The 22,541-nt window shown below is 39.2% G+C and overlaps 1 protein-coding gene across 2 annotated transcripts in view; it reads right to left on the bottom strand.

The window, feature by feature from the left end:
• Positions 1-327: 327 nt before the first annotated feature.
• The window catches only part of PHF3 (PHD finger protein 3), an 89,105-nt gene continuing 66,891 nt past the window's right edge, over positions 328-22,541 (bottom strand). For both annotated transcript variants that reach the window (XM_063442963.1, XM_063442964.1), the window contains exons 14-16: positions 9,818-9,907; positions 8,007-8,202; positions 328-3,308 (exon numbers count right to left, since the gene is read on the bottom strand). In XM_063442963.1, the coding sequence (XP_063299033.1) occupies positions 1,231-3,308; positions 8,007-8,202; positions 9,818-9,907 (2,364 nt within the window). In that variant the 3' untranslated portion in view covers positions 328-1,230. The remainder of the gene's footprint in view (positions 3,309-8,006; positions 8,203-9,817; positions 9,908-22,541) is intronic.

Here is a 22,541-nt window from a genome sequence, read left to right as displayed (position 1 = left end):
CAATAATACCATATCAGGCCAAATTTTGTAAATGTTAATCAATACAACAGTTTTATCTATTCTCTGTGTATTAATGTATACAAAAGGTTATGTACTGTGTCATGTAACCATTTATTTTTTGTATATACTTAAAACTTGGGATAACTGTGAAACCGATCCCTCCAATAAGCAGGAGCAAGAGTTTAACATTATTATAATCTACAGATAAAGAGCTTTAAAAGTGTTACCTAATGAGCACAAATCAGCGCATGATTATTTCTAAGCAACTTTGCACATCTAATATTTCCTTTCAATAAAATTAGCATGTTACAAATAGCATCTTGGACATTGTTCCATGACAAAATACTTTAATATGTTGACTTCACTGCATTTGATGCCACATCTGATATATTACAACTGGCAAATAAAAGAGAGAGAGAGAGAGAGAGAGAGAGAGAGAGAGAGAGTAAAACAATAGCCAAAATGTATAATTCAAGCTCAAGAAAATACTACAGGCTCTAGTTTTAAACATGGTTTAAACACAATTTTCACATAGGAATGAACCAAAATATGTTAATTTTTCATCTTTAGAATCAAAATATTCCTTAAAATATTTACATTTTACAGTATAAAAAATAGCAAAAACACAAGAATGTACAAGCTGAGATTTCAAGTATTTAAAGCACAAAACAACATTTCTAAAATTAACTTACTAAAAAGGTAAGCATGAGATTAAAATATATATTCCCCTATGGCAAGTGCATTTCAAAGCTATAGAAACCAAACTGAATCAAACTGATCAACGCAGATGTGTATGGGAATTAACAGATCCACTGAAACTTAGCAAAAAGTAAAAAAAGTTTTTATACAGCACAAATGTAATATTCTATTTTCAACAACTTGTAGATCCGGAAGCTGCTCAGCATTTTAAAAACAGTGCAATTAAAAAATAATAATGTTATATAGAGGGTTTTAAGAATTTAAACGTTAATTGGGTTTTCAAATGCACAATAAAACATTCAAACAGTTGCATTCTAGTTAAAACTTCTGAACAAATATCTTAAGCTTATTGCATATTCAGAAATTAATCGTTTGTATTCTTTAATATACAGTGGTGTAAAACACTTATAAAATATCTTAATTTCAGTGAGGATTGAACAGCATTCTTCACAATTCTTTTTTGTGTTGAAATGTCAGAAAAATTAACATATTACAAAAAGATGGCACAACCCAAGAAACAAGAAAATGTTTTTATCTTTTACTTTTGGATTTATCACTGTGGTCCTTGTCCCTATGGTGCCGATCTCTTTCTCGGTCCTCTTCCCTGTCTCTGTTTCTGTTTTTTTCTTTATCATGCACTCGATCTTCAGTTTTAGATTTATCTAAATTTCTTCCTTCTTTGTGTGATTTGCTTTCAGAACTCTTGTCACTATGGGAAGATCGGGATCTTTCTTTATCTCTGTGCGACTCATCACGGCTTTTACGGTCTCGATCGTGACTTCTGTCTTTGTCTCTCTCCCTACGTCGACTTCTTTCACAGTCCTTGTCACCATGCTTATCAGATTCCTTTTCGTGTTGCCTCTTTTCCCTTGAGTGATGTGACTCACTGTAAAACCGCTGTCTATGTTCTCGACTTCCCCGAGTAAGTGACCTGTCTAATATACGGTCTGCTTTGTCCCAAGGATCACTGTGACGCCTTTCTGGTCCCCTATGGTCTCTATGATAGAACTTTTGAGGCCCTTGATATCTCATTTGTTCAGGACCTAAAAGGGGTCCTGGTGTAATTTGTCCCAAATAATGTGGTGGCTGTCTAGATAGCTGAAGAGCTGGATGCCAAGTTACCAATGGATTGTGTATGCTGGTTTCTGCAGTAGGAAACCTAGGTGGTCTTGGAAATCCAATACCTAATGGAGTAGGAAGCAAAGGTGGTATTTGAGTTGTGTAGGGAAAAACAGTACTGCCTTGCAATGGAAAACTGGGAGTATGCTGAAATGGAAATGCAGGCGGATTGGTCTTTAGTGGAAGGAATGGAGGCTGTTGCAACCTTATGGCTGAAAAATTACCACCAAAGGCTGAGGCAGGATTCTTGGAATGAGTTTCTGAAGCGGCTGCATTTGATGACTGAGATTTATTTGCAGCGAGAGCTCTCCTGAATTGCTGTAGAGGATCAGTTTCATCAATCAAAAGATCTTGAGTGAAAGGTTTAACATCATTTGGTTTTGACTTTTCAGTATTTTCCAATTGCGTAGGTGACAAAAACTGCTGTTCACCTTTAGATTTCTCATTCTTACATGCAAGCAAGTCATTTTCCTCATAGGAAAGTTTCTTTATTTTATCTTTTTTATGCTGGGATTGTTTTTCAAGAGAGTCTTTTTCTTTATGCGTCTTTTCTTCTTTGTTATTGCTCTCATGCTCTTTGATATCTGACCCAGTTTTATGGGTTTTTACTGCAGCTTGTCTTGGATCCCTTTTAATATGCATAAGCTTTGGAGATTTTGCCGAATTTGATATATTTTCTGTGGTTGTTTTATCGTCCTTAATACTAGCTTTATTTACATGTAGTAGAGAAACAGAAGTGTCAGCTGCCCTGCCACTTTCATCAGCATGGTCATCTAACACAACATTATCAATTCTTTCTTCACTTGAAGGAACATTTAGGTTTTCTAAAAAAGCCTCGGTGGAGACATCTGGGGGTTTGCCTTTAAGAGAAAGTCTCAAAGCTCCAGATGGTGATGGACTAACTGAAGCAGGTGTTGCTGTATTTTCTTCATTATTCTCAGGTGTTTTACTTTCCACAAATGTGTCCACTTCTGCATTAGATATATTCCCCTCCATGTTTATTTTATCATCCATTAATGAATTAGGACTAAATACATTTTTGACTGACTGTTTATGTACAAATATATTTTCTGTAGTCCCCAAAAGACTTTGCAATATATCATCTACAGGTAAAGGTTTGTTTGCCAAGTCTAGAGTTGTTTGTGGATTTTCCCACCCCACTAACACTCCAGGAAGAAACCGCAGAGGCTTTGGTGGATCACGCTGTGCTATTTCTGGTACAGGTTCAATAGTGGTTTGAGGTTCATCACTATCTGAAAGTGGTGCTCTATTTCTATTTTTATGTAAAACAGCTGTAAAAGAATTAAAAAAATCATTTTCATCATCTTCCTCATCGTCTTCCTCAGCAATTTCAATTCTACTCTTTTTCTCAGAAGGAACATTAATTAATGCTCCAGGTGGTTCATCATCAAGATTAAGACTATGCTGTCGTTTCACTTTTTGACGAATTATCAAAGCCAATAACAGATTTGGTCGATGCACTTCAAGTCCTATTGAAAAGAGAAAATGTAAAATTAGAATAGTGCAACTACAAGCTATTTAAGAAAAAAGGATTACTTTAAAAACCAAAAGAAAGGGTTAGATCAACATTGGAGAACCTAACCCCAATTTAGTCATCGGCACTTTGATGATATTTTTTTCTAATGTAAAAGTTTGATATTTCATATGCAATTGTCACAAATGTTATAACTTTGGGTCAACTGGATATGTATTGTCACACTGTCAATTGCTAACTATTCTTTATCTGAGGTAAAACAAATAAAAAAAAAAAAAAATAAAGTATACAAAACTACATGATTTAAGTAATTAAATAAGCCCAACTGAAACTGAAACATAAAATGTTGAACCATAATGTTATTAGCTTCCTAACATATTTTTCGTGCCCCTCTCTTGTACGACATAATGAAGTATATAAATACAAGCAATTAAGTGAAAAATAGGTTAGTTACACTCATATTTTCTTGAGCAATTTAGTGCTCAGGACACCAGAATATCTTCTTGTACTTTTTTCATATGTTTGGGACATAGAGGAGCTTACCTTTATAGTTGAAGCTTTAGAAATATGGGATTTAACAGGGTTAATTTATAAAAGTAATACCGTATATACTTGAGTATAAGCCGACCCGAATATAAGCCGAGGCCCCTAATTTTACCCCAAAAAACGGGGAAAACGTATTGACTCGAGTATAAGACTAGGGTGGGTAATGCAGCAGCTACTGGTAAATTTCTAAATAAAATTAGATCCTAAAAAAATTATATTAATTTAATTTTTATTTACAGTGTGTGTATATAATGAATGCAGTGTGTGTGTGTATGAGTGCAGTGTGTGTGTATGAATGCAGTGTGTGTGAATGCAGTGTGTATGTGTATGAGTGCAGTGTGTATGAATGCAGTGTGTGTATATGAGTGCAGTGTGTGTGTATGTGTGTGTATGAGTGCAGTGTGTGTATGAGTGCAGTGTGTTTATATGAGTGCAGTGTGTGTGTATGAGTGCCGTGTGTGTGTGTGTGTGATGCAGAGTGTGATGCAGAGCCTTGGTGGGGGGTGGGCATTTTTATTATAATAATTGTAATTTTTTTTGTTATATTAATTTTGTATTATTATTATTTTTTATTTATTTTTTAATATTATTATTTTTAATATTTTATTATTATTATTTATTTTTTTCATCCCCCCTCCCTGCTTGATACATGGCAGGGAGGGGGGCTCTCACTCCCTGGTGGTCCAGTGGCATTGGCAGTTCAGTGGCGGGGGGAGGGGGGCTGTCAGAGAGCACTTACCTCTCCTGCAGCTCCTGTCAGCTCCCTTCTCCTCTGTGCCGGTTCGTGCAGCTCCTCTGTCAGCTTACACTGTAAGTCTCGCGAGAGCCGCCCTATGACCCCGCGGCTCTCGCGAGATTTACACTGGGAGCTGACAGAGGTGCTGAACGGACCAGCGCGGAGGAGAAGGGAGCTGACAGGAGCTGCAGGAGAGGTAAGCGCTCGCTGCCAGCCCCCAGTCTGTATTATGGCAATGTAAATTGCCATAATACAGACATTGACTCGAGTATAAGTCGAGTTGGTGTTTTTCAGCACAAAAAATGTGCTGAAAAACTCGGCTTATACTCGAGTATATACGGTAATTTCTAATAAAAATCTGCATTCTTTTGCAAAATAATAAACAAACAAACAATAGGACACCCTCTTCACCAATAAAGCACTTCAGTTAGTTGAAGTGACCTATGGGTCTGGAGTGATTCCTTAGGGGTGCTGTTTAGCAGATAGCTCTCTCATTTCGTAATTGATATCCTTATGGCAATCCCTAAGGAGAGCATATTACGGAGTTAACTACTAAGTAGATCAAATTAAGAAATAAGCCTTTTTTAATTTTGATGTTGCAGCAGTTTGAAGAAGCCACAATATCAAAGGAACTGCCTGCTGCACTCAAGACACAGCATTGAAGAGATTCTCTGGTCTGATGAAATGAAGATTTAACTATTTGGCCTAAATTCAAAGTGTCATGTCTGGAGGAAACCAGACACTGCTCAGCAATAATATCCAAAGGTGAAGCATGGTGGTGGTAACATCACTGGTCTGCATTGAGGAAAAGCTGAAGGGAGTAAAAAATACAAATATATGTCATGAAATCCTGGTCCAGAGCATTCAAAACCTCAGATTGAGATGAAGGTTGACTTTCCAACAGAATAACCCTAAGCACACAACCAAGACAATACAAGCATGGCTTACGGACAACTCTGTGAATGTCCTTGAGTGGCCCAGGAAGAGCCCATACTTGAACCCAAACATTTCTGGAGAGAGATAAAAATTACTGTCCACCGACAATCAAATATTTAGCAGGTGTTCACTAGAACAATCTTTCCTCATCAAAACCACTAAATACAAATATTAACAAAACAATGACAAATAAAACAACATAGCGTATAACTGTGTATATAGGCAAATTGTAAAAGTTGCATTCACAAATGGCCACTCACACTTTCACAGAAGTTTGCAAGCCTTGAAATGTTTTTCCTTTTCAGAATAGGAGTTCCAAATCTTCTATCTGGGTTAGGATCTCCATAGTTATGTGTGCTCAAGAAGAAAGTATAATAAAAATAAGATGCACGTTCAGAGTGAAGTATAAAACAAGTATTTATTAACTTACATCAAAGTTTAAAATCATCAGTGTAGTCCCTCTATGTCACCACCAGGGGTCCTACACGTTTCATCCAACAAAATAGGACTTCCTCAGGGACTTGTGTGGTGTTTGACAGGTACAAATAAACAAGCAATAAACAATAACATTCCCCTGCCACCCCAGTCCTTATATACACCCCTCTGTGTCCACATGATGGGTGATTTCCTACAGGTGCTTCGTTTTTCTTTTTTCGCGGCTTGGTTTCGTGATTGCCGCATGTGACGTCATCACGTTCGACGTCCGATGACGCATGCGTTCCATTGCCGAAACCCGGAAGTTTGCTTTATTTCTGATCTCAATCTCGATCGAACATATATTGAGATTAGTGGAAACAAGGAAAATAAGGGGGGGGGGGGGGGTGGAGGGGAATGTTATTGTTTATTTGTACCTGTCAAACACCACACAAGTCCCTGAGGAAGTCCTATTTTGTTGGATGAAACGCGTAGGACCCCTGGTGGTGACATAGAGGGACTACACTGATGATTTTAAACTTTGATGTAAGTTATTAAATACTTGTTTTATACTTCACTCTGAACGTGCATCTTATTTTTATTATACTTTCTTCTTGAGCACACATATCTATGGAGATCCTAACCCAGATAGAAGATTTGGAACTCCTATTCTGAAAAGGAAAAACATTTCAAGGCTTGCAAACTTCTGTGAAAGTGTGAGTGGCCATTTGTGAATGCAACTTGTACAATTTGCCTATATACACAGTTATACGCTATGTTGTTTTATTTGTGATTGGTTCAGCAGACCATCCCCTTTTTTTGTTTATATTGTGTGGAAGACAAGAGGAAGTCTTCTGGGATACTACTGAAATCTTATCCTATACAGGAAAGTTTCTTTCTGCTGATATAAATTAAGCACTTATTACACTGTGGTGGGTGTACACACATATTGTTTTTTCTGTACTTTTGTAAATACAAATATGGTAAGGTTTCACTTTTAATATACAAAAATGCACAATTGTACCCTCTACTCTTAAAGCGGCACTGTCATGGCAGAATCCTTTTTTTTTTTTTTTAACCCCCCTCCCGACTCCACTATATCTAATTGTCCCCCTAGTCACCCCCAAATGTCCCTAAGCCCCCCATGTTACTTATTTTTTTATCTTAATATAGTGCCCGGACCTATCTTTGTGTGAATGAAAATGGGGGGGGCGCCTGCAATTTGTGCTCTGATTGTTTGGTTTAAGCCAACCAATAAGAGAGCTCGGATAGGTAAATAGTAAGCCTTACCTGATTGGTTACCTGTAAGGCTCACTATTTACAACCATTTATGCCACCATGGGACCATTAATGAGAAGGCTGGAGCACGGACAGGATCGGAATTTAATTTATTCAAATGAAATTTTTAACTGACCTAAAAGTACAGAATGTCGTCCTAACATAAATGAACAAACTGTTCTCACTCTGTTAGAATGAAATTAGGTAGTTTCGCTGGCGTTCTGTCTAAATGACAGGACGTTCAGCAATAGTGAAAGAGGCATCGCGAGATCAAGGAGAAAAAGAGGATTGTGGGAAAATTTAGCTGACCCACAGGAAATAGGTCAGAGCTGGTCAGGCGCAGGAAATGTACATAAGAGAGTTGTCCCTACTTTGTCTTATGTTTTAAAGAAAACTATAGCAGATGGGAAGAAATTAAGAACTGATCCTGAGAGATGGAGAGAAGAGGAAGCAATTAAAGAAAGGTAAGTTCGGAATAAAGGGGCCAATTTAAATCAGAGTATCCAAGTTTTTAGATTTAAGTAGAGGTTCCCAAAATACATTTTATATTTATAAGGTCAGAATAATGAATACGTTAAAAGCCACTGCAGATTATGTGTTTTTCTTAAAAATGTCCATGATTATTATGGACATCTGGCAAACATTCTTACTTCCATATGCTGGACAAACATGTTGCAAATACACCCAATAGTTCAATGTAGCATATGTCACTGCTAATAAAAAAACAACTTGTTAATACATGATGGTATAATTATGAGATCTAGTAATGTAGAAAAAACTTACCAGGACCATCAAAAGGTACAAAGAAATGTGGTATTTTTTCTGAGGCACCTAATGGTATGAGATACATATCTTTCACCTGCCGCATATTATTTGCAACCACACCATAACGTTTTCTGCTGCTAAAATATGAATATAGCAAAGTGTAAGATATTTGGTCTTCCTCTGTAACAGGACTAAATCGAATTAGGCATGTTTCCTAGAAAAAAAGTAAAATAAAACAAGTAAGCATGCTGTTACATAAGTATACATGCTGCTAAAGGGACACTATAATCAAAACGACGAATTTACCTCAATAGAGTGGGTTTGGTGTATAGACCATGCCCCTGCAGTGTAACCATTCAATTCTCTGTCATTTAGAAGTTAAATCACATTGTTTATGCAGCCCTAGACACACCTCCCCTTTATGTGACCTACAAAGTCTCCCTACACATTCGCCTGTACATAGAGATCTAATGCCTACACTCCCTATATTGCACAGTCTGTTTTTTTTTTTTTTAATCCTAGAGATAAAAACTTCTAAAGTAAGCACACTGTTCTGTAAGATTTTACTGAAAAAAATCATGTATGCTGTGTGTCACAACCAGGGTAGGGGTGGCTAGGGCTGCATGAAAAAGAGCAACAGTGATTTAACTGTTAAAAAGGCAAATAATTGAGCAGTGAGACTGCAGGAGCACGACCTACGCACAAAAAAAACTTAATTGAGCGAAAACTGTTTGGGAGCGGAGAGTATAATTTTAAGTATGATTAATTGTTGAAATCACCAGAATTGTGCTTTCATGAGCTGGGTTTAAGAAAATAATACAATCTTTATGACAAGAAAATTTTACATACAAACATAGCACTCCATAACAGACACAATAATAGGAAGTGCTGTTCACAAATCACTTGTAGTTCAAGGAAGATATAATGGAGACAAATCAAATTTTGGCTCACACAGGAGCCCTTAACTAAGCTTTATCAGCTTGATAAATGCTCCTATGTGAGCCAAAACTTTGTGATTCTTCTAGAATAAATCTGCCTCGGACTACATTCATGACTTTGTGCACAGTCCTTTCTACTTTTGTAGCTTAGACGATTTTAACCATAAAAGAATAATCCAAATTCAACGGCTTATCATTACCTTCTTCCAACAGTCATTTCCTTTCCTAGTCTTCCTAAATAGAGAAACTAGAGAAAATGTCCCTCAATCATGTTTCACTAAGTCACCTATGGAACGACATTCCAAACCCACCAGTAGCTCCTCATTAACCCCTTAAGGACCAAACTTCTGGAATAAAATGGAATCATGACGTGTCAGACATGTCGTGTGTCCTTAAGGGGTTAAGAAAAGGTAACTTATACAGGAACTCTCCAATACTTTAAGGTGTACTTGCCTGTAAAGATCATTAACCCCTTAAGGACACATGACATGTGTGACATGTCATGATTCCCTTTTATTCCAGAAGTTTGGTCCTTAATGGGTTAAAACAATTCTATACAGTACATTTAATACTATTATGATTCCTCTCTTAAATTCACTTTATTTTCTCCTCAGCTACTCCATAGTAATGAACTCATATTAAATTTTACAATAATGATTGAGTTGTACTAATTATAGTGGTTAAGGCTCTATAAAGCTGCACCCAACACTGTCTTTATTTTCCGTTAAATTTCCAAAATGCAATCTCCACCTTCCCTTTTGAGAATACACTTTTTATTCAAACCAAATAGTGGAATGTTTATGTTTAGATCACAAACCGTTGCATGAGTGCAAGTAAGACACCACAGTCAGACATTTTAACTATATTTTGAAAAAACATTTAGACACATACCTTTGTCCCAGATGCCTTGATTTTGTCTACATAATCCCAAACAGTCTGCGGTGAAATTCTTCCCCCAACTTGAATGCTATCTGGTAAATCCTACGAAGGAGAACAATGGACCATGTCAAAATTCAGACAACAGAATAAAAACAAACAAAAAAAATGTAAACACGGCTTCTCAATTTTGGCTTTATTTTTGTTATATAAATCATGATGCAGTGTAATAAGTGATGTGTTGTTCATCTGAGGTTGTATTTACCTATTTTTAAGAGCTGCTAACGAACAGATTATAGTTATGTCCTGATATGTAAAACCATAGAATTCAAAAGGGTGTACTTTTGTTTTCCCATGACGGTATAATAAAAATATACACACACAATATATATATATACACACACAATATAAATATATATATATATATATATATATATATATATACACACACACACACACACACACACACACACACACACAGTATCACACAAAATTAACAGTGTAAATTTGATTTCCCCTCAAAATAACTCAACACACAGAGATTAATGTCTAAACCGTTGGCAAAAAAAGTGAGTACACCCCTAAGTGGAAATGTCCAAATTGGGCCCAAAGTGTCAATATTTTGTGTGTCCACCATTATTTTCCAGCATTGCCTTAACCTTCACGGGCATGGAGTTCACCAGAGCTTCACAGGTTCCCACTGGAGTCCTCTTCCACTCCTCCATGAAGACTTTACGGAGCTGGTGGGTGTTAGAGACCTTACGCTCCCCCACCCATTGTTTGAGGATGCCCCACAGATGCTCAATAGGGTTTAATTCTGGAGACATGCTTGGCCAGTCCATCACCTTTATCTCCATCTTCTTTAGCAAAGCTGTGGTCGTCTAGAAGGTGTGTTTGGGGTCGTTATGTTGGAATACTTCCCTGCGGCCCAGTCAAGTATGTCACAGTACATGTTGATATTCATGGTTCCCTCAATGAACTGTAGCTCCCCAGTGCCGGTAGCACTCATGCAGGCCCAGACCATGACACTCCCACCTACATGCTTGACTGTAGGCAAGACACACTTGTCTTTCTACTACTCACCTGGTTGCCGCCACACATGTTTGACACCATCTGAACCAAATAAGTTTATCTTGGTCTCATCGGACTACAGGACATAGATCCAGTAATCCATGTCCTTAGTCTGCTTGTCTTCAGCAAACTGTTTGCGGGCTTTCTTGTGCATCATCTTTAGAAGAGGCTTCCTTCTGGGACGACAGCCATGCAGAACAATTTGATGCAGTGTGCGGCGTATGGTCTGAGCAGTGACAGACTGGCCCCTAACCCTTCAACCTTTGCAGCAATCATACGTATATTTACCAAAGACAACCTCTGGCTATGACGTGGAGCACGTACACTCAACTTCTTTGGTCAGCCATGGCGAGGCCTGTTCTGATTGGAACCTGTCCTGTGAAACGGCTGCATGGTCTTGCCCACCGTGCTTCAGCTTAATTTCACGGTCTTGGCAATCTTCTTATAGACTAGGCCATCTTTATGTAGAGCAAAAATTATTTTTTTCAGATCCTCTGAGAGCTCTTTTCCATGAGGCGCCATGTTGAACTTCCAGTGACCAGTATGAGAGAGTGTGAGAGCGATAACACCAAATTTAACACACCTGAGACCTTTTAACACTAACTATTCACATGACACCAGGGAGGGAAAATGGCTAGTTGGGCCCAATTTGGACATTTCCACTTAGAGGTGTACTCACTTTTGTTGCCAACACTTAAGACATTAATGGCTGTGTGTTGAGGGATTTTGAGGGGACAGCAAATGTACACTGTTATACAGGCTGTACACTTACTACTTTATTATTATTATTATGATATTTATATAGCGCCGTCAAGTTCCGCAGCGCTTTACAATGGGTGGACGAACAGACATGTAGTTGTAACCAGACAAGTTGGACACACAGGAACAGAGGGGTTGAGGACCCTGCTCAATGAGCTTACATGCTAGAGGGAGTGGGGTAAAATGACACAAAAAGGTAAGGATAGTATTAGAATAGTGACAGTTGCAGAAGAGTCGGGAGCTATTAACAGTTTAATTGATACGCTTTTATGAAGAAGTGGATTTTTAATGATTTTTTGAAGGACTGGAGACTGGGTGAGCATCTAACGGAGGAGGGAAGCGAGTTCCACAGGAGCAGCCCTCGAGAAATCTTGAAAGCAGGCATCAGAGGTGGGAGTACGAACAGAAGATAGACGTAAGTCTTCAGCAGATCGTAAGGGCCTAGACGGGACATACTTGTGTATAAGGGAGCAGCATTATGTAGAGATTTGAAAGCAAGAACCAGAATTTTAAATTGAGCTCTATATTTTATAGGAAGCCAATGTAGGGACTGACAGACTTTATTAGGAAGCCAATGTAGGGACTGACAGAAGGGTGAGGCATGGGAGGTGTCGGCGAACAGGAAGATGAGCCTCGCCGCCGCATTCATTATGGACTGTAACGGCGCAAGTTGGGAGCACGTAAGACCACTGAGAAGCGGATTACAGTAGTCAAGGCGAGAAAGGACAGTGGAATGGACCAACACCTTAGTCGCATCTGGCGTTAAGTAGGGGCGGATGCGCGCAATGTTTTTGAGATGGAAATTACAGGATTTGGCGATAGATTGAATATGAGGCTTGAAGGAGAGGTCGGAGTCAAAGAGAACACCTAGGCAGCGAGCCTGCGTGGTGGAGCTGATGGTAGCAACGTTGACTTGGAGGGAGACAGACACAGGAGTAACAACACTTGAGGGATGAAAGACCAGAATTTCCGTTTTGGTCAAGTTTAGTTTAAGGAAGTGGGCAGCCATCCAGTTAGAAACAGCAGAGAGGCAGGTTTACATGAAAAAGGCTGCAGGGAGCTACAGTTCTCACCTGAACAACCTCATTAAGCTGAAGTTGTTCAGCTGACTATAGTGTCCCTTTAACAGTAACTTATACGGCATGTACTAGCCTAGCATATTTAACCCTCTCAAAAACAAAAAGAGGTCAATTTCTTAGGAGTATATATTCATGTATGTCACAGGTGTATTTGTGAAATGTCAACTGATGATATACCTCCATATGTCTTATTTTTGTACCAATTACTATATGCCTCAATTACAAAAAGAAATTGACAAATAATCGTCGCCTACAGCAAGCTTAGCCATTAGCAAGTTACATACTTAAATGTTCTTGTAATAGAAATGCACATTTCACTGCAGCGATATAACTATGCTTGTCTAGCTCATCCTAGCTGACTAATTAGCGGCTCTGATACATTTTCCACTACCACCTGTACACTGATGACACTCAGATATATCTCTCCTCCCCAGACCTCTCCCCTGCCGTCCTGCAACGTGTCACTGCTTGCCTTTCTTCCATCTCTGACTGGATGTCCTCCCGCTTTCTGAAACTCAATCTCTGTAAAACTGAACTCCTTGTCTTTCCTCCTCCTAATACTGATCCTCCTCTCTCGCTCTCCCTTCAAGTCAGTGGTATCCACATAAGTCCATCCTTGCAAGCACGCTGTCTTGGCATCATACTTGACTCTGGCCTCACCTTTGAGCCTCACATCCAGTTTGTTGCCCAATCCTGTAAATCCCAACTTAAAAACATAGCCCGCATCCGCCCCTTTCTCACAAAAGATGCTACCAAGGAGCTTGTCTATGCTCTAGTAATTTCCGGCATGGATTATTGTAACCCTCTCCTGATTGGTCTTCCCAAAAGCCGTATCGCCTCGCTACAGTCTGTAATGAATGCCGCCGCCAGACTGATTTTCCTCTCCTGTCGGTCCTCTCACACCTCATCCCTCTGTCAGTCCTTACATTGGTTTCCTGTTTCCTATAGGAGTCAACTCAAAGTGCTAACCCATACATTTAAAGAACTGAACAATTCTAGCCCCTCTTATATCTGTGCACAGATCCATAAGTATGCCGCTCCTCGTTCCCTCTGCTCTGCCCGTGACCACCTCCTGACCACTGTTCACACCTGTACGGCCAACTCGCGCTTGCAGGACTTCTCGCGGGCGGCTCCCTTCCTATGGAATAGCCTGCCTACACCCATCAGACTCTCCCTTAGTCTTCAATCCTTTAAGAAGTGCCTTAAGACACATTTTTTTAGGAAAGCTTATGGCCTCCCAGAGTAACCTCTACCTTACACACCTGTCTCTTGCTCTCTCCTATAGGGCAGCACTTTACTCTCTCCTCCATCTTTGCTTCAATACCACCTTATTTGATTGATATTTTCTGTCCTAATGTGTTTTATACCTCACCTCCTATAGACCGTAAGCTTGTTTGAGCAGGGTCCTCTTCAACCTATTGTTCCTGTAAGTTTTCTTGTAATTGTCCTGTTTATAGTTAAATCCCCACTCTAATAATATTGTAAAGCGCTAATGAATCTGTTGGCGTTATATAAATGGCAATAATAATATTCAGCATGTTATTCCAAGCATTCTTTAACCTAGTACACACATGTACCCAACAGGCACCATGTAGCTCAACTGTGCAGTTCAGCATACCGAGCAAGGCTACCGATATAACCATGTCTTCTCATAGTATTTCTTCCTTTATATTAAACATTATGTCTAACTTTCACCTCGTTTTTACCCGACTAGTATAAGTTAAAATTTTAGACATATCTACCCAACTTAAATCTATTAACAAAAAATGGTGCCGTTCTTGCATGCCATGATATTGTTTTCGCTGTATTACTCTATAGCTTAGTCTTCAAACTAATAGAAATTGGTCTAGATAAATATTCTTGTTCTTGGGTATAACATTGGCTTAAGGATAGAGTACAAGAGTTGTAATTAATGGTACATTTTCAGGCTGGACAAAAGTGGTAAGTGGTGTCCCTCAGGGTTCTGTTTTGGGACCACTTCTATTTAACATATTTATAAATGATCTTGAAATAGGCATTGAAAGCCATGTATCAGTGTTTGCAGAGGACACAAAACTTTGTAAAGTAATAAAATGTGAGCAGGATATTGATTTGCTGCAGAGAGATTTGGATAGATTGGGGGACTGGGCCCTAAAATGGCAGATGACATTTAACGTAGAGAAATGCAAAGTTATGCACTTCGGGGTTAAGAATGCACAAGCAACTTACACACTAAATGGTAGTGAATTAGGGATAACCACACACAAGAAGGATTTGGGAATTGTTATAGACCACAAATTAGGCAGCAATATGCAATTTCAATCTGCAGTTGCTAAGGCCAGTAAGGTTTTGTCATGTATAAATAGGGGCATAAATTCTCGGGATGAAAATATAATTTAGCCTCTTTATAAATCGCTGTTAAGACTACACCTTGAATATGCTGTGCAATTTTGGGTGCCTGTTCTAAAGAAAGATATCATGGCACCAGAAAAAGTCCAGAGACGAGCTACAAAATTGATAAAAAGGAATGGAGCATTTTAGTTATGAAGAAAGGTTAAAAAATTTAAATCTGTTTAGTTTGGAAAAACAGCTCCTGAGAGAGGATATGATAACTTTATACAAATATATTCGGGGCCAGTACAAACCTTTATCTGGAAATCTATTCATAAACAGGTCTATACATAGGACACAAGGTCACACATTTAGGCTGGAAGAAAGGAGATTTAAACTAAGGTAAAGAAAAGGTTTTTTTTCACAGTAAGAGCAATAAGGATATGGAATTCTCTGCCTGAAGAGGTGGTTTTGTCAGTCACTACAGATGTTTAAAATGCAATTGGATAAATATTTACAAAAACATAACATACAGGGATATAATTTCTAATTAGTTGGGTAATAGCTGCTTGATCCAAGGAGACATCTGACTGCTATTTTGGGGTCAAGAAGGGATTTTTTCCTAGTTTGTGGCAAAATTGGAAGCGCTTCAGACTAGGTTTTTTCCCTTCTTTTGGATCAACAGCAACAACATATGTGAGGAAGGCTGAACTTGATGGACGCAAGTCTCTTTTCAGCTATGTAACTATGTAACTCTCTTCGCTTGAACCTGCTGTTGTGGCAATATGAGCTTGTTTGTGATAATATGCACTGCAAAAATAAAGATTGAAAAAAAAAATAAAAAAAAATGCCAGCTTTGTTTAATTCCGCCACAGAACAGAACCCCAAAACTTCTGTGGCTTTTTTTTTTTAAATATGATATGGAGCATAATGGAGGAAACTTTTCTTCTGCTTTTTGGTCCGTAGTGGTGTACATCTTGCATTGAAATTGTCTGCGTTTAGTACGCTCCTTATTGTGCTCACTGAAATTTCATTCATTGCAAACAGCTGAAAGTCTGCAAATATTGACAATAAACCTGATATTCAATGGAGATTACAACTGTATGTGTATATATATATATATATATATATATATATATATATATATATATATATATATATACACACACACACACACACACACACACACACTTAACTCCTTAGGATGAAGGCAACTGTACAAGTTCTGACGAAAACAAAACCTGGAATTTGACTATATGTCTATTCAGCCATAATTTACCTCTTTCATATTAAATGCACCCACACTTATTATATATCATTTTGTTCAAGAGAACCAGGGTTTTCATTTCAAATATTTATACATTGTAGCGGACCTGGGTAACCCGACTGGTTACCTCCACTATTTTCCCCTCTCAGCCAGACTGGAACCGTTGTGTGATTATGCTCGTATTCCCCCAGTAACTAGACGAGACATCGTTCTGGGAGTCATCTGGTTTATTCAGGCAAGACACTCAATTCATACACAGAGAGATTATGGGATTATGGGAGATTATGGAGTCCGAAAACTGTAACTCAATTACCTCTCAGTTACAGGGAAACACACATGAAATATCTACAATCCCCCAAAAGTACCCCCAATATCAACAGGAACCCCATAAGAGGGGTTCTCGAGGTAGCAACTGATCTGAGCGCCCAAGTTGGCAAAATAGCGCTCAGATCCATTCAGTAGAATTGAAATAGCCACCAGGGTAAAGTTCTGACCAGTCGACCACGAGGTGGAAGCCCAAAACTGATTGGAAATTGATACAACACCCGGTCTCCGTCCGGGGGTTCCTGTACGAACACCGTCAAAGGTATTCCCTTGCTTTTAGGGAGTGAATGCTCCCCCTGGTTGATATTCTCATTCTCCCGAAAAGCACCCTCCTAGCTGTTCGGGCTACGGAGCAGGTAGCGTCAAAGTTTCACCAATAAAAAGGGTTCCAGGGGATCGGCAACGTCGTCCCGCTACCTGTATTCTGGAGACAAAATGGCCGCCAACCTCTCCCCTTTAACCACAAACCGAAAAGCAGCCTACTAGCTGTTCGGGGCACGGAGCAGCTAGCATTAAAAGTTTCACCGACGTTTGCAAGGTCATATAGCACTCATTGTTACCTTTGCGTATGTTAATCGATGTTCCAGGGTTCTAATGAGGTACGGGAGAGGGGGAGGGGATATGGTTACAATAACTCCCGAACGTACGAAAAGTTAAATAATCCCAAGGAACGGCACGTTCCGCCACATACATGAAACATAATTAAACAGGAATTGTGACGAGACCAATCTCGCCACATTGCATTGGAGGAGCCTGGTTGCCCGCCTGCTGCCTTTGGACTATGGCCCTGGGAGATTGGGCCCTTTTAAAAAACTTATTCGGCCCTAACAGAGTGCATGTCACTCATTCTGGCCCTTTAAACACAGTGGGGCCATTCGGTACTTGCCCTGTGTGAGCGGTGATACCCCCAGATAGCTATGCCATGGAGCCTATTCATATAATGAAAGACTATGGGAAAGACTTTAGCTCCATGGCAATTGAACTGTGTGAATAGGATCTGAGCGCTATTCGGTAGTTTTGTGCGTTCAGATCCCAGCTATCAGGGGATTTGTGAAATGTCTGTGTGTTACGTGTTAAAGGTGACTGTATGTATTTTAAAGTGTTTTATGTCTTTTTGCAACCATGTGCTCAATGGAGTCTGCCTCTAGCCCTGGATAATTGGATTACTTTCCCCTTTGTCTCCAGGATAGAGGCCCCTGTAAAACCTGTTTGAGCCAGTTTGATATGCTGCCAGCCAGGGGAACAAAAGATAATTTTACTAACTTTTGAACCCCTGGTCTGATTCATGCCATTTTTTAATTTGTTGTTCCCCTGAATGGATTGATTGTGGATATGTATTTTTATGTGAATGTGATGTATGGTTTTAAAGTTATAAAAATGTGTACGTTTTAGCTTGGAGATAATTGAGTAGATATAGTAGGAAACTCAATTATCTCCCAAGCAGAGGGGAAGGAAACTGTGGGCTGTACTATTATGTTATTGGTTGTTTTATACCTCCCCCTGGGTGTGTTCTGTTTGTACCTGACTGTAATAAAAACCAGGCTGGGTGTGCCAGCACCTCAGACCACTGCTTGACCCTCAACACGGAGCCTTGTCTCGTTCTTGGGGGGATTCACTGTATGCTGTTGGAGACTGATTGCTAGGAGTGTAAGCTGATGTATGCTTTTCCTATTCATCTGCTAGCAGCTATTCGTGAGGTTCCAGTTTGAAGTGCTATTTTGTATCCAGTTCTGGAGTTTGGTGTTCTGCAGTAGCTGTGCCTGTCTCTCAGAAAGGGGATTATCGCCTAAACGGATTTTAACCCCTTGTCTGCTGAAACGGTCCGTTACAGGAATAAAATCTAAAAAAGTGTGAGAAATTTTATTTAGTTCTGCATGGCATTTTAACTGTGAATGTCATAATACTGTTCGATTCACTGCAATAAAATACACATTCTTATTCAGAAATGTCTCACAAGTATAGCAGTACTCGCTATGTGCAGATTCTATGGGGGTTTGGAAACTTACAGGGTCATTTATAGGGCTCTCCCCTTTTCAGTTTTTACACATTGAAAATTGCCAGATTTCAATGCTTGGTCTATGTTGATTTGAGACCGTATTGGCAACCCAGGAATGAAAATGAACCCCATTATGTCATAACATTTGCAAAAATAGACAGCAGGGTATTCAAAATGGGTATGGCTAGTCTTTTTTTTAAACATGAATACGTTTTACCGTTTTGAAACATTCATATTTGTGTTCGGCAAAGTCTCTCAAGTACAACAGTACCCTCCACGTACAGGTTTTATGGTATTTTGGAAAGTTACATGGTTAAATAAAGGGCTTGCAGATTAGATTCTCTGGACTTTCTGCCTGAGTTTTCAGGCAGGTCTCTCATTATGTAATGAATAAAATCAGATAATTTTGAGAGAAAAAAAAAAAAAGACATAAATAAGCACATATAATATAAATATTATATGCCTGGTGCTCAATAACACAAGATAAAGCTTTCTTAAAAAGCAAGCACTCTGGGTCTTATCAGCAAAAATACATCAATCCATTGTGATCAACGTTTCAGTTCAGGATATGAACTTTCTTCGGGTCACATTTTATTGTGAGTGGGGTGCGGTGTGTGTGTGTTTTGAGCTTTATTTTTTAGCTTGGAGAACTGCCTGCTACTGCGGCCATGTGATCATAATTATCCACAGGGGTGTTGCCTTGGTTGTCAGGCATTCCCCCCGAATCGGATCAAAACAGAGGGTAAGTATGGCGTGGCGGGAGGGCCAGCGATCTGCATGGTGTACCACGCCACCCTGAGGCATTAAAGCCCACTTTTTGCAATGCATAATTGTATATCTGCCGTCATTTAAACCACCTGCCTAATATCATGTGGGTCCCCCGTGCTTCCACGGCAGCTCTGATGCAAAGTATGGACTCCACAAGACCTCTGAACGTGTCTTGTGATAGCTGACAACAAAAATTAGCAGCAGATCTTTTAAGCCCTGCAAGTTGCGAGGTGAGGCCTCCATAGATCAGATTGCTCGCTCCAGCACATCCCACATATGCTCATTCGGATTGAGATCTGGGGAATCTGTTGGCCACTGCCATCCAGGAACACCATTGCCATGAAGTAGTGTATGTGGTCTACAACATTCGCTAGATGGGTGCATGGTGTCAAAGTAACATCCACATGAATGCCAGGATCCAAGGTTTCCCAACATAACATTGCCCAGAGCATAACACTGCCTTTGCTGGCCTGCCTTCTTCCCATAGTGTATCCTGCTGCCATCTCTTCCCCAGGTAAACAATGTACACACCTGGCCATCCTGATCTAGAAGAAAACATAATTCAACAAACCAGGCAACCTTCATCCATTGCTCACACTCAGATTGAAAGTGCTTTTGGCAGTGGACAGGGGTCATCACAGGAACTCTGATCAGTCTGCAGCTAGACAGGCCAATATGCAGCAAACTGCGATGCAATGTATTAGGTTAGGTTTTTCAGCCATTTGAGCAACATTAGCTCTTTTGTGTGATCAGACCAGAGAGGCTAGCCTTAATTTCCCACGTGCATTAGTGAGCATTGCACCACTTTTGGTACGTACTAACCAATGTATAACGGGAACACCCCACAAGGCTTGCCATTTTGGAGATGCTTTGACCCAGTCGTCTAGCCACCACTATTTGACCCTTGTTAAAGTCACTCAGATCTTTTCGCTTGCCCATTTTTCCTGCTCCCAACATAAAAAATTCAAACCTTGACAGTTGCAGTTGTAACTATATAATCAATCGTATTCACTTCACCTTTTCAATGGTTTTAATGTCGTGGCTGATCCGTGTATATAGATACATGTATCAAAAAGTAACATTTCAACATCTCGCTCAAACTACCAGTTATCTTGCAAACAAAGAAAGGGAAACCTTTCTGCACGTTACCACACTCGCATTAGGACTTCCCCCATAGTAAAGCATTGTATAATGCTTTCCTATAGGGTTTTGGGTGACGCTGGATGTCCTCATGCATAGTGTGAGGACATCCTGCATCAGTTGGGTGACCAATAGTCACCTAACCACCCGGAAGTCTCTTGTAGACAGCCACTAGATGTGGAGTAAACCCTAAAAGGTAATTATTGCAGTTTATCAACAACTCCAATAATTAAAACTGCAGGGTTAGGTGGCCTGGGACACCTCACCCAGACCACTTCAATAAGCTGAAGTGGTCTGGGTGCCTATAGCGTCCGTTTAAAATGCTCCTCTTAATGTGGTTTTAGCACCTAAGCAATGGATAAAAAGTATCTCAACAGATGATTTAACCCCTCAGACCAGACCGTTTTTCAATTTTCTTACGGTTACCAGGGCTGTTTTTACATTTCTGCGGTGTTTGTGTTTAGCAGTAATTTGCCGCTTACTCATTTACGGTACCCACACATATTATATACTGTCTCACCATTAAATGGTCTTTCTAAAGATACTATTATTTGAATCATATAATTTGCTATAATTTTTTTAAATAAAATATGATGAAAAAAAAAAAACACTTTTGCTAACTTTGACCCCCAAAATTTGTTATGCATCTACAACTGCAAAAAAACACCTGTGCTAAATAGTTTCTAAATTGTCTTGAGTTTAGAAATACCCAATGTTAACATGTTAACAATAAGTACAAGTAGCATTTTTTTTTTTCAAAAGTTACATTGTAACACTGATATCTGTCAGGAATCCCTGAATAACCCTTCACATGTACATATTTTTAAAAAGAAGACAAACTAAGGTATTAAAGTTGTGGTATTTTGACTCTTTTCATGCAACCATTTTACCACCAATCTATGCCAAATTAAAAAAAAAAAAAAAATTGGTGATTTTTTTGACACACATAGCAATTTAAGAATAGATGTAATGAGAACTTTATGGGTTACTGCCAAAGAGCACCCCAATATGTGTTCAGCAACATCTCCAGAGTACAGTGATACCACCAGTGTATAGGTGTGTCAGGTTCTCTGCGGGCTAAAAGACCTTATTTAGAGGGTGTGCATTCCCGTTTACCCAACTTTGAATTTTCTGTGGTGGTCATCATGCACCCATGTCCTATTTGGGACATTTTTTGAAGCCGTCCAATGTAATTTACCCCCATCAAACCATATGTTTTTGAAAAGTAGACACCCTAGGGTATTTCAAATGGTGGTATTTTAACACTTCCCATGCACTAAATACTACCACCAGTCTTTGTCAAACTTTTGGGTAGTTATTTTTTTGTGTTATTTTTCCTCTCACATTGTACTTTAGGCACGGATTCTTAGTTCCTGTTATGTGTTACCAATGTTAAGCAACATCTCCTGAGGTTTATGGGTTTTTGCAAACGTACAGGGGTCAAATGTAGGGCTTTCCCCTTTTCCATGTTTGCACATTGAAATTTGCAATAAAATAAAAAAAAGCTTTAGACTTAAAAGAAAAAAATCCAAAAACATGTAGATTAAGTTCATTAGAAGATAATATTAAAGATTTATCTCTAAGAAAATGGCAAAATAAAAATGAAATCACTTTATCCAATATCATTCAGGAAGATAAATTAGAATAATTTCAAAAAATTGCAGAGAATTATCAAATCTCCAATAAATACATTTTTACATATCTAAGAATAAAAAACTTTGTAATGTAAATGTAATTAATTCTTCTTCACCAATAACTGATTACCGTATATACTTGAGTATAAGCCGAGTTTTTCAGCACATTTTTTGTGCTGAAAAACCCCAACTCGGCTTATACTCGAGTCAATAGTCTGTATTATGGCAATTTGCATTGCCATAATACAGACTGGGGGCTGTGGGGGCTGGCAGAGCTGTAACTTACCTGTCCTGCAGCTCCTGTCAGCTCCCTCCTCCTCCGCGCCGTCCGTTCAGCACCTCGGTCAGCTCCCAGTGTAAGTCTCGCGAGAACCGCGGCTCTTGCGAGACT

The sequence above is a fragment of the Pelobates fuscus genome, chromosome 2 (genome assembly GCF_036172605.1).
Source record: "Pelobates fuscus isolate aPelFus1 chromosome 2, aPelFus1.pri, whole genome shotgun sequence".
Classification (NCBI taxonomy): domain Eukaryota; kingdom Metazoa; phylum Chordata; class Amphibia; order Anura; family Pelobatidae; genus Pelobates; species Pelobates fuscus.
The sequence above is the reverse complement of the archived record's forward strand: the minus strand, read 5'-3'. Positions and strand labels throughout refer to the sequence as shown.